The following is a 15,307-nucleotide window of genomic DNA, read 5'->3' as shown; positions in this document are numbered from 1 at the left end:
GAAAAAAGATAAAGGCTGGACAACATGGGTTTGAGGAGCAGAGACTGGCCACAAGGATGATTCTACCCCTTTTACTCTGCCTGTTTAGACATGACTCTGTGCAAGCCTCTCAGTGGGACCTCCCATTGCCCAGGAGAGAAGCTCGACTACACGACAGTCTCTAGCTGAGTGGTGACTGTTTACCATCTGAGGAATACAACAAATGAGTCTATTTGAAGTTGCTAACCCTCCCCTTGCCTCCCCCCCAAAAAAAACTGTACATGAGTTTACAAACATATTAACATATAAATAATGAGAAAGGTCCTAGGGAGCCTCCCCGGTGTCTCTGCTGGAGGTGAAAACTGGAGGGGCACTGTCCCCACAGGCTGCTTGTTGCTGTGAGGTCTTATGGCAGCTGCTCTGGACCCATTGCTGGCTTCTTTGGCACCTCCAGGTTCAACTGCCAGTCTGTCTTCCACTGTGCTCTGACAAGTGAGCTGGAAACTTTGAACCTGAAGCAGTGGCAGCTCTTCAGCCCGTCATCGTTCTGGCTCAAGCTCATGCTGGAAGGGACGCTTCCTTTCCCGACAGTGCTTCTTGTGGGCAGGCCAGTCCTTCTGCTGGCACTGAGAGCCACAGTATCGAGCCACCTGGCAACGCCCACAGATGTTGAACTCTCGAAGCTGAAACACAGAACACTGTGGCTTCAATATTTCACTAATAAAATGTATGAAAACTATTATCTCAGCATCTGGAAGAACCCGATAAAACTCTATATGGGAATGAAGTTCAGTGTGTGATCTACATGCAAGGCCCTGTATTGAAGCCCCAGCTCTTGTTTTCCCAAAAAAAAAAAAAAAAAAAAAAAAGTCAGACATGGTGGTTCCTGTAATCCCTGCACAAGGATGTTTGATCCAGGATTGTGGTGATATCTGGCTCAGGCTAATCTATATATATAGTGAGTTCCAGGCCAGGCTGGTTTACAGATTAAGATCTTGTCTCAAAAGTCACACACACAAACATAAAAAGAAAAACTATACAGGTACTGTGGCTGAAGGGCGTAGATACTGTCTGGATAGGAACAACAGAAAAGAGCCACTTTAGTGACTACCCAATGCTACCCAGGAGTCTACAGGGACAAGCTATCATATCACATCCAGACTGCTGGGCAGAGGTGTCCAGGAACCAAGGGCTCAGTGTAGCATACTAATACCTGTTTTTCAATCACCGTACAGGGAGGATAATGACACTCATAGTAGGTGCAGGAATTTTCTTCCTCTTCCACCACATCCCCATTGGCATTATAGTACCGGGTCACATTCAAGACAGGGAACTGTTCTTCTATAGGGTCTGTGGGCAGCTGCTGGATTGCAAGCCAGTATAAGCTTTGCTCCCTGAAAGAAAGCAGAGGCCTCAGTGCACTCTAGCCCGACCAGGTCAGCACAAAGAGAGAAGACATGACCCCAAGGCAAGAAAGCTCCACCCAGTTCTAACAACTTGAGTTTTGATTGTCCATTACCACTGCATGTACTTACCACTCCATATTAAAAACTTTAAATCCTAGAGGATAGGGAAATTAGCAGGATTGAGATGCATGATGTGAAACTCAGAATCAATAGAGAAAACAAAAAACAAACAAACAAAAAACAAACAAAAAAAACCAACTTCTAAATAAAAATCCTAGGCAGGTGTGGTAGCACACATACCTTTGATCCCAGCACTGGGGAGGCAAAGGCCAGCCTGGTCAACATAGTTCCAAAACAGCCAGAGCTACATAATACCTTCCTTCTCTCCCTCCCACCCCAACACCAAAATTTCTTGAATCCTGCCTCTCAGTAAGGCTCACACCATCATGGCATCAAGTTTGGCAAGCTTGGTTACCTGATGCTGCCAATAAACCTTTCAGTCTGCCTTTTACCCTAAGAAGTACTAACTACTGCTGTTAGCCTACTAGTTCCCCTGAGGTTACAGCTATCCTGCCTGTCTGAAAATGCCTCCTGAACAAGTGAGCCAGCCAGAAGTAACTGAATTTTTTGGTTGGTTTGTGTTTCAGACAGAGGTTTTTTGAATAGTTCTGGCTGTCTTGAAACTCACTCTGTAGACCAGGCTGGCCTCTAATTGAGATCTATCTGCTTCTGCATCTAAGAATGCTGGGATCAAAGGCATGTTCCATCACAACTGGCTGAAGTAACTGAATGCTGTAATAGGAACTGTAGTCTGAGACTCATGCTGTGTGAACAAGTTCCTGTTGTGGTCTAAAGGAGAAATGCCCCCAGACTCAGGTATTTCAACACTTGGTCCCTGGTTAGTAGCACTGGTTGGAGGATTGGGAGGTACAGACTAGCTGACAAACATACATCACTAGAGGTAGGCTAAAGCCTTAGAGTACTTATTCTTTGTGCTCTCTGCTTAACTTTTTACTCTGGCTGTCATGATTCCTGGTCATAGCAGATTATTATCCATCTCAAGCTATATCCTTTTTTCTTTTTTTTTTTTTTTTGGTTTTTTGAGACAGGGTTTCTCTGTGTAGCCCTGGTTGTCCTGGAACTCACCCTGTAGACCAGGCTGGTCTTGAACTCAGAAATCCACATGCCTCTGCCTCCCAAGTGCTGGGATTAAAGGCATGCACTGCCACCACCGCCGGGCTCAAGCTATATCCTAAATAAACTTTCTGCCTTAAGTTGCTTTTTGCTATGGTGTCTTACTACAACCACAGAAAAATAACTAATATAGAAATTAGTAACAGAGAGAAGGACATTGCTGTGACAGACTTGGCCAGGTTGTTTTGGGGAGAATTGTGGAAGTATTTGGAACTTCAGGCTAGAAAAGCCAAGCTTAATAGGCTGTTCTGGGGAAGCTTAAAAGTGTTGAGGGCTGAAGAGATGGCTCAGTGGTTAGTAGTGGTTACTACTAACTGCTCTTCCAGAGGTCCCGAGTTCAATTCCCAGCAACCACACGGTATCTCACAACCATCTGTAATAGGAACTGACACAACAGTGTATTTACATATATATAAATACATAAAATCTTTAAAAAAAAAAAAGTGTTGAGAGAAAAGCAGAAGATGGAAGCCTAGCTTGGGAAGAAGTATTGAGAGATGTTCATGTGATGTATCTGAACTAAGGATTTGTGGTTTCTGGCCTGTTGGGCCTGAAGAATCAGCTGTGATTACAGAAGACCAGCATCACTGAAGTAAAATCTTGTGGTAAATATTTTCTCTCATTTAGCACAAAGTTGTGGTCCAGAAGGGGCTAAGGCTGCATGCATCTCAATCTGACAGCCAAACTTGATGATGTGTAAAAGTCTCTCCTAGTACTAGCCGGGCTGTGGTGGAGCACGCCTTTAATCCCAGCACTTGGGAGGCAGAGGCAGGCGGATTTCTGAGTTCGAGGCCAGCCTGGTCTACAGAGTGAGTTCCAGGACAGCCAGGGCTACACAGAGAAACCCTGTCTCGAAAAACCAAAAAAAAAAAAAAAAAAAAGTCTCTCCACAGTAATAGTTTTAAGCAACCAATCAGTTGGAAACCTCAGCAAATTGGAAATGTCACGATTGTGGGATAAGCACCAATGACCGCTGCACGTGTGGAGCAGACCTAGCTAACATGAGACTAAGATAGCTGTGGTATGCTGTAGATGGCAGAGCTCCCAAACCCCGTATAGCACAGAAATTATCAGTTAGTCTTGGATGTTCAACAATGAGTTACTTATACTGTTGAATTTTGGGCTTATACTGTGATTACAATATCACAGTATAAAGATAAGAAATAGGGAGATAAGAAATAGGGTATGGCTTAAGATGGTATCAAATTTGTCAAATTAACAAAGATCAATTGTGCTGGTTAGCTTTTGTCAATTTGACAAAAAGTAGTCACTTAGAGAAATTACCACCATTAGACTACCCCATGGCTATGTTTAGAGCATTTTCTGGATTAATATAGGAGGAACCAAATCACTGTGGGCAGTACCACTCTTAAGCAAGTTAATCTGGTTTGTGTAAGAAAGCAAGCTGAGCAAGCTATGGAGAACACCAATAAACAGTGATCCCAAGTGGTCTCTGGGTTAGTTCCTGCTTCTAGATTCCTGCTCTTAATTCTCTCAATGGATTGTGACATTGCTTTTGGTCATGGTATTTTATCATACTAACAGAAACCTAACTAGGACAGCCCTAATATGACTGCTGGCTGCGTACAGGTGAGTGCAGCAGACTGTGTGGGGCTTTGGAGAGGCCTGGCTGGTTTCTGCACAGGAGCTGCTTAACTGAGCCTGTCTTATGATTAACCCACTCTCCCTCACAAGTAAACCAGGACACTGGCCATCCTCCTCTGATCACATGCCCACTGTACCAAGCACTCCCCTCCCAAAACACACATTCATTTTCCCCTTACATGGGCATACCAGACATGCTCATGCATCCTGGTCCAATCTGGTCCTGCCTCTGCTAGTAAGAGGTATGTACTACTACCTATCTGAAGGGCACAGCTTCAACCAAACTTATCTCTGAAAACTGGCTGAGGAAAAGTACCAACAGGGCACCTGACCACACACCTCAGCCCTCTAGCCCCAGAACTGTTAACTGCCTTTTCTGAATAGAGGTTTTAACTGTAGTTCTATCTCTGTATGATCTGTAGTTGATCATAAGGTATATTCAGAAGATTAAATATAGCATTCGGCCTAGGATCCTAGGCAGATCCTACTGAACAGGATATCTGCCTCACAGGAGGATGAAAGTTCAAGGTCAGTCTTAGTCTCTCAGCTAACATAGCAAGCTGAAACCAGCCTAAGATAAACGAACCTCAAAGACAGATGGACGGACAGACAGGAGTGGTGAAGACAGAACTGAAGACTCAAAACCTCTGACATCAGGTAGAAAACAAAGCAAGCAGATTCTAAGTCTGAGACCCACACAGGGCTGCCTTCACACTCTGCTGGAGTAAAGTAGCTCGGCAACTGTCTTCTAAAGACCCAGAGACCAACACTAAATATCAAGTACAGAGGTACATTGCCACATCTCCTACCGACAGTACATGGGGCTCTGGCATCACCTGAAGACATTTGATACAAATATCTACCCACTGTCTATAACGCCAACCGTGTCAATACCACTAGCATCTGTTGGGGTGGTAAATCCCAAAGAAGGCTGCTTAAAGACTTAAGAATTTGTGCATAACCTTCCAGTTGCCCTCAGGGAATACCTATGAGCAGGTCAACGATACCTGTGTGGCTTGGGACTATGAGATCAAATTTCCCTAACCATTTCCTGATGGTCCTCTCAGCTCTTCTCCAGGTGTTCATGAAGTTCACTGTGGTGAGTTCGAGGGTTCGTAGGAACATGGCCTCCAGAATAGAAAACCCTGTGCAATGCTGTTTTCAGGACCACAGGGAACTGGGAAGCCAAGAGGTCACATCCCTAAGCTACTTTGTCCTACTACTTCCTCTGCTCAGGGAAAGCTGTTCAGCAAAGGAACAGGAGACCCAGCCTGTCTCACCGAACTATCTGTGTGGTCCTGGGATATGGTCTATTTCCATCACATCACTAAAATATTCCTAGAGTCAATTACCACAAAGCCAATCCCAAAAATTACAAAAATTCTTCTAGCTAAGCATGGAGTTATACATGCATCTTTTATCCTAGCACAGGGGAGGAAGAGGAAGGAGGATTGCTGTGATTTCAAGGCCTGGTATACATAGTGAGTTCCAAAACAGCAAGGACTACATAGAAAGACCCTGTTTCCAAAACAAAATATAAATGAAAAATTCTTCCCTTTGGGGCTGGAGAGATGGCTCAGCGGTTAAGAGCACTGATTGTTCTTCTGAAGGTCCTGAGTTCAATTCCCAGCAACCACATGGTGGCTCACAACCATATGTAATGGGATCCGACGCCCTCTTCTGGTGTGTCTGAAGATAGCAACAGTATTCACATATAGAAAAATAAAAATATTTTAAAAATTCTTACCTTCCCCATGAAGAGAAATCCTCACACACGGGCAGTTGTGGGTCAGATATCAAATCCCAAAGCAATTATAGTAAAAGCACAAAATAGGAACATAGAAACATGGATTGGCCCTTCAAGTGCTGGCCAGGGAAGACCCACCTTTGTTTGCTGGAGGTCTCTTCAGCTTTGGGTCGCCAGCCCCATGGTACCAGCTGCAGGTTATCCAGGCGATTGTCCACAGTCACAGCATTGAGATGTACCACCTGAAACCCGGGAGCCACACCTCCCCTGTGTCGTTCCCTAGGGAAAGACAAATTTTTTTTTGAGGGCAAGACCCTCAAGCACTTCTACTCAAGCATCAATGTCCAATCACACGGAAACACCAGTCATATGGTCTGCATGGGGCTCTTATCCTGAGGTGGCCTACCAAAAGCAAGCCAAGCACATCTTCAGTCTATGGCCCACACAGACAGGGACCAGATTAATGATTCTGCACCTGGATTTAAGGGCTTGCCTCAGAGGGCAATGGAGAGAACCCCCAAACTAACAAACAAAATTATCTAGAGATAAGTTTCACATTTGGACGATACCAACATTTCAAACTCCACCTTACCCATCCAGATCAATGGCCCCTTTTCTAAGGATGTAACCTACGACTCACCAGAAGGATCCACAGCTCTCGTCTCGTCAGAATCCCACTAGTTGTTTAAAGTGATACGTACATTAGCCATTCCTTTGAGTTAGTGGCAAAGGTCACAAAATAAACTCGCAGACTTAGAGAAGATAAGATGAGTCTAACTCCACAGGGTAGAATGCTCTCTAGCCTTTAGGTATACTGTGCATATCACAGCTCACATGAGGTTTAGGTGGGCAGACTTATCAGCTGGAAATACTCACCATAGCAACTCATGCAGAAGCCTGCCAGAGCCCCTTCCTCGGTTCTTGTCAAAGGCATATGCAAATATCTTAGCACCATTTCCATCAGCATCTACTTCCATTCGAGCCTGAGAAAAAGCAGAGTGCATCTGTTGGAAAGCCTTTAATTCTCAGCACATTTCTATCCCAGCTCAGAAAAATGCCAGAGGTACAGATATCATCCTGCTCCTAGGACCCCAAAAGTACAGGGGGCACACCCTGATGAACAACTTGCAAAATATTGTGGACACCAAGAAGTAAAATTTCCCACCCTTAAAAAAGTCCAGAACAGTCGACGGGGACCTAGAGATGGCTCAGCAGTCAGAACTGGCTGCTCTTTCAGAGGACCCTGGGCTTGATTGTCTACAGCCACCTGGTGGCTCATAACCATCTGTGACTCATTCCCAGATATTCAGGTAAACATCAATAGACATAAATAAGTTAAACCCAAGGGAAAAAAATAATTGAGGGGGGAAAGCCCATGTTGACTGTGATGGTCCACATCTATAATCCATAGTACTCAGATAAGGGATACAGGAAGATTTTAGTATTCACAGCTGGCTTGCCCCCACCAAGCCACAACCCAGAGAGATGATAGTTCTTTACTAAGAACAATGAGGACAGGATGGCCTCCCCAGTTAAGATGCAAAGGCTAGAGGACAGCTACACCCCAAAAACTGCTCATTTGGTTTAACAGACATGTAATCATAAACACAACAAAGCAGTGAGTTTCCAAAGACTAGTAATGAAGGAGGTCACAATGGGCTCCACAGGCCAGCAGTGTCCAGGTTGTCACAACCTGCTTTGGAGCTAAATATCAGTGGGTATCCTCTCATCCTCTCAGAACAAGGAAGGAAATTCATTTCTCATTCTTCCTGGGCAACATATAGTAATGCTCACCTCAAAGGAGTAGCTCTCCACCAGTGGTATGTCCTGCTCATCTATCAGCGTGTATTTGGTCTGAAAAGAAACATGTTTCCAAAATTACATCTGAGATCCACCTAAGAAACAGTAACAACATAACCTGTAGCAGCAGAAATCCCTAGTAGTGTCCAATGAGACAGAAAGGAACCACGTCTTGAGTGGAGCCTTACTCAGACTCATGTGGCTCAGTCTACATCAAAGTACAGTTCAAGCTGGGCATGGAGGTACACAGCTGTAATCCCAACACTTAATAGTAGTGGCAGACAGAACTCTGTGAGTTCCAGAACAGCCGAGAGAGAGAGAGAGAGAGAGAGAGAGAGAGAGAGAGAGAGAGAGAGAGAGAGAGAGAGAGAGATCGGATCCAGTATGTTAAAAGCAAAACACGACCACATGTACCAGTATGGGTAATTAGGCTTCAGAGCCCATCCACACCACACCTGATAGGTCCTCCCTGACAAGTGGCACTGAGCTTTTTTTTTTTTTTTTTTTTTTTTTTTTCGAGACAGTTTCTTTTTGTAGCCCTAGCTGTCCTGGAACTCACTCTGTAGACAGGCTAGCCTCGAACTTAGAAAACCACCTGCCTCTGCCTCCCAAGTGCAGGGATTAAAGGCGTGCGCCACCACCGCCCGGCTAGCACTGAGCTTTTAATGTACCCAGAAACTCAGTCAAACACAAGTCTAGTGGAGTAGAGGAAGGGAATGGGACTAAGATAGAACATCAAGGTTTCAAGTGATGTTTGTTCACTAGGCTGGATAGTTATTATTGCATATGCTCACTGGATAGCCCTTCTTCACCTTCTCAAATACTCCTAATAAAAGTTAATGGCCCAGGCTCCTGCAAATAATCCCTGAATCAAAAGCCTCCCACCTCTCTCTAGTTAGAAAGTTCTAGCAGTCTTTTCCAGAGCTCAAGACAGGTTGCTTTTACTTTCCTGGAAGCTCTTTCTAGGATCTGTGACCTGCCTCTACTTTCTGTCTGTTCCTCTCTTCCACTAGTAGCCGCCGCCACTGGTGGAAGGATCAGACTTAAGGAACACAGTTCCTGAACAGCACCAAGACACGAAGCCCAGCTTCAACATGTGGTGGGTGGTGGCCCAGATGAGGAGCACCTGAGAGCCTTGGAGCCTACCAAGATCAGGGCCCTGGCTCCCCGTCTGTGCCCTAGGGAAGCCTGCGACTCGAGTGACCGAACGTGGCCAACCTTTGGTCAACGTTAAAACGCGCCGCTGAGGGCTACTGCGGACCGGCTGCTCGTCTCGTCTCAGAGCTTCGGGCCGAGAGCGTCACGGCGGGAGGCCGCCGCGTTTAAACCGTGCGGCCGCAGGTGCAGCCCGGGCGCCAGAGCCGCCGCAGGTACCCGGGGAGGCACAGGATGAACCTAGGGAACTGTTCCGCACCAGCCAGTCCCACACGAGTCCTGAGGCCGAGGGGCGCGCCCCCGGCCGCGGGGAAGATTCCCGCGAGGAAGGCGGCGCCCGGACCAAGCAGGCCCGCGCAGCTGCTCGCCCTAGTGCCCCAGCCCGCGCAGGCCTCTCCGCCGCTCCACACTGCTCACCTTCCCGGCCACCCGGCCGAGCCGCACGATGCCCAATTTAAAGTCGGTCATGGCCGGGCCTGCGCTCTCGGCAGGCGGAGCCGCTCCCTCGGGAGGCTCCGGACCGGGCCGGGCCGTAGCGAGGCCGCGGCACTCCGGGTCAGGCCGGGGCCGGGGTCAGGCCGGGCGGGCCGCGGGCGGACGAGGCTGGGCCGGGCTCGGGCCACCGCCGCCGCCTCGCGCCCGCCGGACCTGCCACGCGCCGCCGCCACCGCCGCGCGCACCCTAGCGAGCGGAGCAGAGGGCGGGGCGCGACCGGGACACACCCCCCACCGGCGGGGGCCGACCAATCGCGAGACGCGCCCTTCGCTGGTCGTGGCGCGCCGCGGCCAAGTGACCAATGGGAATAGGAAACAGGCGCAGGCGCAATGAAAAAGAACCAAGTGCGGGGGAGGGGCGAGCCGGGGGCGGCGCCTGCGCGGCGGCCGGCGCAACGTCAATTTCGCGGGAAGCTTTGTGCGCGCTGCAGCGGAGGCTGAGGCGCGGGAGTGAGCGCAGTAGGTCGTGGCTTCTTCCCGACACTAGCTGCTTGAGTTCCGGTCCCTGAGTTGTGTACGGCATAGAACGTCTCTCCTTACCCTGTGGTTACGGGCTAGCAGGATGTTGCGTGAGTCGTCCAGGTCTCTAGAATCAACCCGTTAAGCAGCAGCGAGTACCTACTCGGTGCTTCCTGGAACCCATGCGCCTTAGGTCTCCTAGGAAGGAACCAGAGGCTGGGGTGGGTATCTGTCTCCGGAAAAGGGAGGCCTCGTATTCTCGATTCCTGACATAGCTGATAAGGCTGAGTTCGAGCCCAGAGCTAGGCTCCACCTGCTTCAAGGTGACCCCAGGCATCAGAGGATCTACAAATGTTTCTACCTCTCATTGTTCCATTTTGGAATTACCAGGAGCAAAGGATTGTCGAGTGAAGCTAGAAATCCTCTCAGCCCTTGGTGCTTAATATTTCTCCTAGGTGCTTTGCTGCTCAAAACGCACCTGTTCCATCAGCCTCTTCAGACTTGTGATGGTTAAGAGAAAGCTTTTTAATAAGAGGTGGGATGATTAGGATGATGCAAAGTGCGTTCCCTGGTAATATAACCATTTGTTTTATTGCATATTTCTCCAAAATTAATTCTACACATCCTGCATGACTTGAATGGAGGCCCCCAAGAGACCTGTTAGATCAAAGAGGCTGCCCTTGCAGAGGGGATCAGCCACACCTCATACCCTATTGAGTATCTCAAGCTGATGAATGAGAATGAGGTAGCCACTAGGTAGGGTGCCTGGAGCAGTAAGATTAGATCGTAATGATGGCCTTACGATCTATTTAGTGCCTTCACTAATCTGCTGAACTCAAAAAATACCTACCCCCTGAGCTCAGAGACTATTCCCTTTAAGGAAAGAAGACATAATACATACAAATATAATTTCCTTTATTCTTCAGTTACTACTGGATCGCTACTATATTCCAGCTTCCATCACTACAAATGACCCATTATTTTTTTAGGTTATGTGTATTAATGTTTTGCCTGCCTGTATGTATGTGTATTGTGCGTGCAGTGCCCTTGGAGACCAAAAGAAGGTGTCAAATCCCCTGGAACAAGAGTTAATGGCTGTGAGCCTCCATGAGGGTGCTGAGAATTGGGTCCAGGAGCAAGTGCTCTTAACCACTGAGTCAGTTGTCCACTCTGTACCTGACATTGTTAAAGGATCTGATCACCTGATCTCCGTTTCAGTGAGTGTTTCTTCCCAAACTAGAAATACTCTACATTAGTGAGAACACCAGCTGGAAACCAGGCATGGTATTGCATGCTTTTAATCCCAGCACTGGGGAGGCAGAGTCTGCTGGTGGATCGTTGTGAGTTCCAGGACAGCCAGAGCTACATAGTGAGGACCTGTGGGGGGGCGTGGAGGAGGGAAGAGTAAAAGTACCTAAGGCTGAGTCATTTCTTTGTTTTCCTTCTTTCTTTTTTTGCTGTTTTGTTTTGCCACCCCTCCCAAGTCCATGTCTCCTCCTCACCCCCAACCCCCTACTCCTCAACTCCTGCGCTTAGGAGGCAAAGGCTGCTTTTGAGTTCAAGGCCACCCTAGTCTACAGAGTGAGTTTCAGGACAGCCAGTGTTACACAGAGAAACCCTGTCTCAAAACAAAAACTTCTAACCCATCCATGAGGGAAGAACTCTGATTATCTCATGATCCTTGGGTACTGCTTCATTGGAGATTAAATTTGAACATGATTTTGTTTTTTGTTTTTCAAGACAGGGTTTCTCTGGATAGCCCTGGCTGTCCTGGAACTCACTCTGTAGACTAGGCTGGCCTTGAACTCAGAAATCCTCTTGCCTCTGCCTCCCAAGTGCTGGGATTAAAGGTATGCGCCACCACTGCCCGGCCTGAACATGATTTTTTTATACTTATTTTGTGAGTGCATGTATCAGAAGATAACTTTTGGGCATTGGTACTCCTTTTATGAGAGATCTAGTGATAAATCTTAGATTGTCAAGCTTTGCAACAAGCACTTTGAACCATTGAGCCATCTCAAAATAGCTCTCTATCATAAATGCTGGGAGACTTATGATGTATACCAACATATTAAACTTATTTTAAAATTTTTTATTAGTTATTTATGGTGTGTGTCTGTCCTTGTACATGACTATATGCACATGTTGCAGTCAGATGACTTGTGGATGTTCAGTTCTCTCTACCATGTTGATTATCAGGGATTGAACTCAGGTCATCAAGCTTGACAGCAAGCATATTTACTTGCTGAATCCTAATCTATTTTAAATTATTTTATTATTATATTTTATATATTTTATTATTATTAAATTTTAAATTATTTTTTGTGTGAATATGAATATATATGTGTATATATGTGTGTATATATATACGTACATACATACATACATACACACACATATATGTGCATGCAGTGCCCTGAAAAAGCCTGAAGAAACTATTGGATGCCCTGGAACTGGACTCACAAATGATTATGAACTGTCCTGTGGGTGCTGGGAACTGAACTCAGGTCCTTTGCAAGAACAGCAAGTGTTCTTGACTCTTGAGCCATCTCTTTGTGTGTAGCCCTGGCTGTCTTGTAACTCATTCTGTAGATCAGGCTGGCCTCAAATTCACAGAGATCCATTTTTTCTGCCTCCTGAATGCTTCTTAACATAAATTTTGGAGGACCAGAAACATTAAAAACATTTAGTGAAGCCTAAAACTGGGTAAGATCACTATGGGAGAAATGACAAGAAAGAGAAATAGGCTGAATCTTGGACGTGCTTATATTGAGGGTGAAAATAACTGGAAAGAGCACAACTCAGCAAGGAGAAGTAATGTCATCTAGGAAAGACACCCTGAGAAGGCAGTGGCTTAGAAGCCAGAAAGGGCTATTCCTGGCAGACATTTGTGATAGGCCCAGAGTGGTAACAACAGGCAGTGAAACAATAGATTAAGCATCCTGGGGTCTCTGACTACTTGAAATGTCCAGTTGTGTTGAGGAATAAGTGTCAGTGTGTTAAGGAATAGAAGGTTGGACATTGAGGCACATACCTGAAGTCCTAAACATGGTTGAGGCAGAAGTAGGAAGCTTCAAAACCATCCTTGACCGTAGTAAATTGCATGGGATCTGAAGCAAGTTCTAAGCTAATCTGAGCTATACAATGAGATACCTTCTTTTTAAAAAAGAAAAGAAAGCAAACAGGCCTGAAACCTCAGAATTATGTGGAGAATCAGGACTTTGTGGTCATTCTTCTTTTTATAGGAAATTCAAGGCCAGCCTGGGCTAAATGAGATCCTGTATCAAAAACAATTTTTAAAAAAGAAAGAGAATTGGAGACAATGAGAAACGGTTCTTCTGAGATTTGAGGGTCATGTTAGCAAGAAAAGAATAGTCAAGAGATACTATAGAATGGGAGAGAAATATGTTTGTTCACTGGGAATGAGGCTAGCAAGCTGGTTCAGTGGATAAAGGCACTTGCCATACAAGCCTGGTGACCAAAGTTAAGTCCCTGAACCTACATAACTATGGAAGGATGGTTGAGGAGAAGGGTCAGTGGGTGCTTGCTACCAAACATGACCTGATCCCTGAGACTTAAAAAAGTTTGATCCCTGAGACTTAAAAAGGTAGAAGGAAAGAACTGATTCTTTGACTCCAGAAAGTTGTCCTCTGATTTCCTCAATAGTGCTGTGGCGTGCATATGCTTTTCTCAATAATAAACAGATAAGCCAGATGTGGTGGTCCATGCCTTTAATACTGGTAAAGGAGGTGGAGGATCTCTGTGAGTTCAAAGCCAGCCTCATCTACATAGCGAGTTCCATAGACAGACCATGTCTCACTAGGTACAGGTAGGTAGGTAGATAAACAAGTAAATTAAAACATGAAAAATTAAATCACGCCAGGCAATGGTGGCGCACGCCTTTAATCCTAGCACTTGGGAGGCAGAGGCAGGTGGATTTCTGAGTTTGAGGCCAGCCTGGTCTACAGAGTGAGTTCCAGGACAGCCAGGGCTATATAGAGAAACCCTGTCTCAAAAAAACAAAAAAACAAAAAAATTAAATCATTTTTGTAGCTGAGCTTACTAGCTCATGCCTTAATCCGAGTACTTGAGAGACAAAGGCAGGTGGATCTGTTAAATTCAAGGCTAAGTCTGATCTATACAATGAGGTACAGGACAGCCAGGGCTACAATGATAGACTCTCTCAAAAACGGAGAGAGTGAGAGTTTAAAATTTATTTTATGTGTATGGATGTTTTGCCTGCATGTATGTTTCTTGCTGCCAACAAGGGCCAGAAGAGAGCATCAGATCCCTTGGGACTTGATAGCCACCAGGTAGGTGTTCTGAATCCAGTATGGGTACTCTGGAAGAACAGCCAGTGCTCTTAACTGCTAAGCCATGTCTCCAACCTCAGGTTTATTTATTTGTGTTTGTGTGCGTGTGTGTGTGCGTGCGTGCGTGTGTGTTAAGGTCAGCCTGGTCTACAGAGTGAGTTCCAGGACAGTCAAGCACAGCTATGCAGAGAAGCCCTGTCTCGACAAGCAAAAAAACAAAAACAAAAAATCTTGGCTTCTGGGGTTGGAGACGGCTCGGTAACCTGAGGTAGATTCCCAGCACTCACATCAGGCAGCTTACAACTGATGAGTCTGACACCTCTGACCTCTCTGGGCACTTGCATTCTGCATATAGAACACACAGACACAGATATACACACACTTAAAATGATAAAATGGCTTCCACTAAGTAGGGGCTCTCTAAATGAAAACCAAAACTCCTCAGGTTGTTCCAAATGACAGCATTGTGTCTGGCTTATTCCTACTGCTGCTAACAGCCTCAAAAAATTCATGTGGGCCAGGTAGTGGTGGCGCACGCCTTTAATCCCAGCACTTGGGAGGCAGAGGCAGGTGGATTTCTGAGTTTGAGGACAGCCAGGACTACACAGAGAAACCCTGTCTCAAAAAACAAACAAACAAAAGATTCATGTGTAAACAAGGCTTGGTGCCCCACTGGTGAGCAGAATTGTGACAGGTAATTGAATCATAGTTTTATCAATGGATTAAACAATTGGTGGATTCTCAATTTGATAAAAATTTTGAGAGGTACTTGTTGTAGAAAGTAGGTCATTAGGGATGTATCTTTTTGTGGGGAGTGAGTTCGAGACAGGGCTCACTATGTAACTTTGGCTGTCCTGGAACTCACTATGTAGTCCAGGCAGGTTTTAAACTCACTGAGATCTGCCTGCCTCTGCCCCCGGGAGTGCTAGGATTAAAGGTGTGCACTGCAACACCTGATTCCCTGGCTGCTGTGAGGTGAGCAACTTAACTTCCATGCCATTAGGTCACCAGTCCCAGGTACCAGTCTATTCTGTATCCTTCGTCCTTCCACTGCTGGTTCCAGAGTCAGTGCTACATTTATGTTTGTGATGTATGTTACAAGTCAGAGTCTCTCTCTCTCTCTCTCTCTCTCTCTCTCTCTCTCTCTCTCTCTCT

At 46.1% G+C, this 15,307-nt stretch overlaps 1 protein-coding gene across 2 annotated transcripts; it reads right to left on the bottom strand.

Moving 5' to 3' along the window:
* Positions 1-57: 57 nt before the first annotated feature.
* On the bottom strand, positions 58-10,031 carry Zmynd19 (zinc finger MYND-type containing 19). Of its 2 annotated transcripts, none has more exons than XM_028772863.1 (6): positions 9,921-10,031; positions 7,726-7,785; positions 6,808-6,914; positions 6,070-6,210; positions 1,193-1,373; positions 58-662 (listed from the first exon to the last, which is right to left on the bottom strand). In XM_028772863.1, exons 3-6 carry the CDS (start codon positions 6,906-6,908, stop codon positions 519-521), a joined length of 567 nt encoding a protein of 188 aa, XP_028628696.1. In that variant the 5' UTR covers positions 6,909-6,914; positions 7,726-7,785; positions 9,921-10,031; the 3' UTR covers positions 58-518. The 2 variants fall into 2 exon arrangements, with proteins under 2 accessions (XP_028628696.1, XP_028628695.1); XM_028772862.1 differs by lacking the exon at positions 9,921-10,031 and adding an exon at positions 9,304-9,534.
* Positions 10,032-15,307: the final 5,276 nt, after the last annotated feature.

Source organism: Grammomys surdaster, unplaced genomic scaffold (assembly GCF_004785775.1).
Source record: "Grammomys surdaster isolate TR1022 unplaced genomic scaffold, NIH_TR_1.0 219, whole genome shotgun sequence".
Lineage (NCBI taxonomy): Eukaryota > Metazoa > Chordata > Mammalia > Rodentia > Muridae > Grammomys > Grammomys surdaster.
This window is presented reverse-complemented; position numbering and strand designations above follow the sequence as displayed.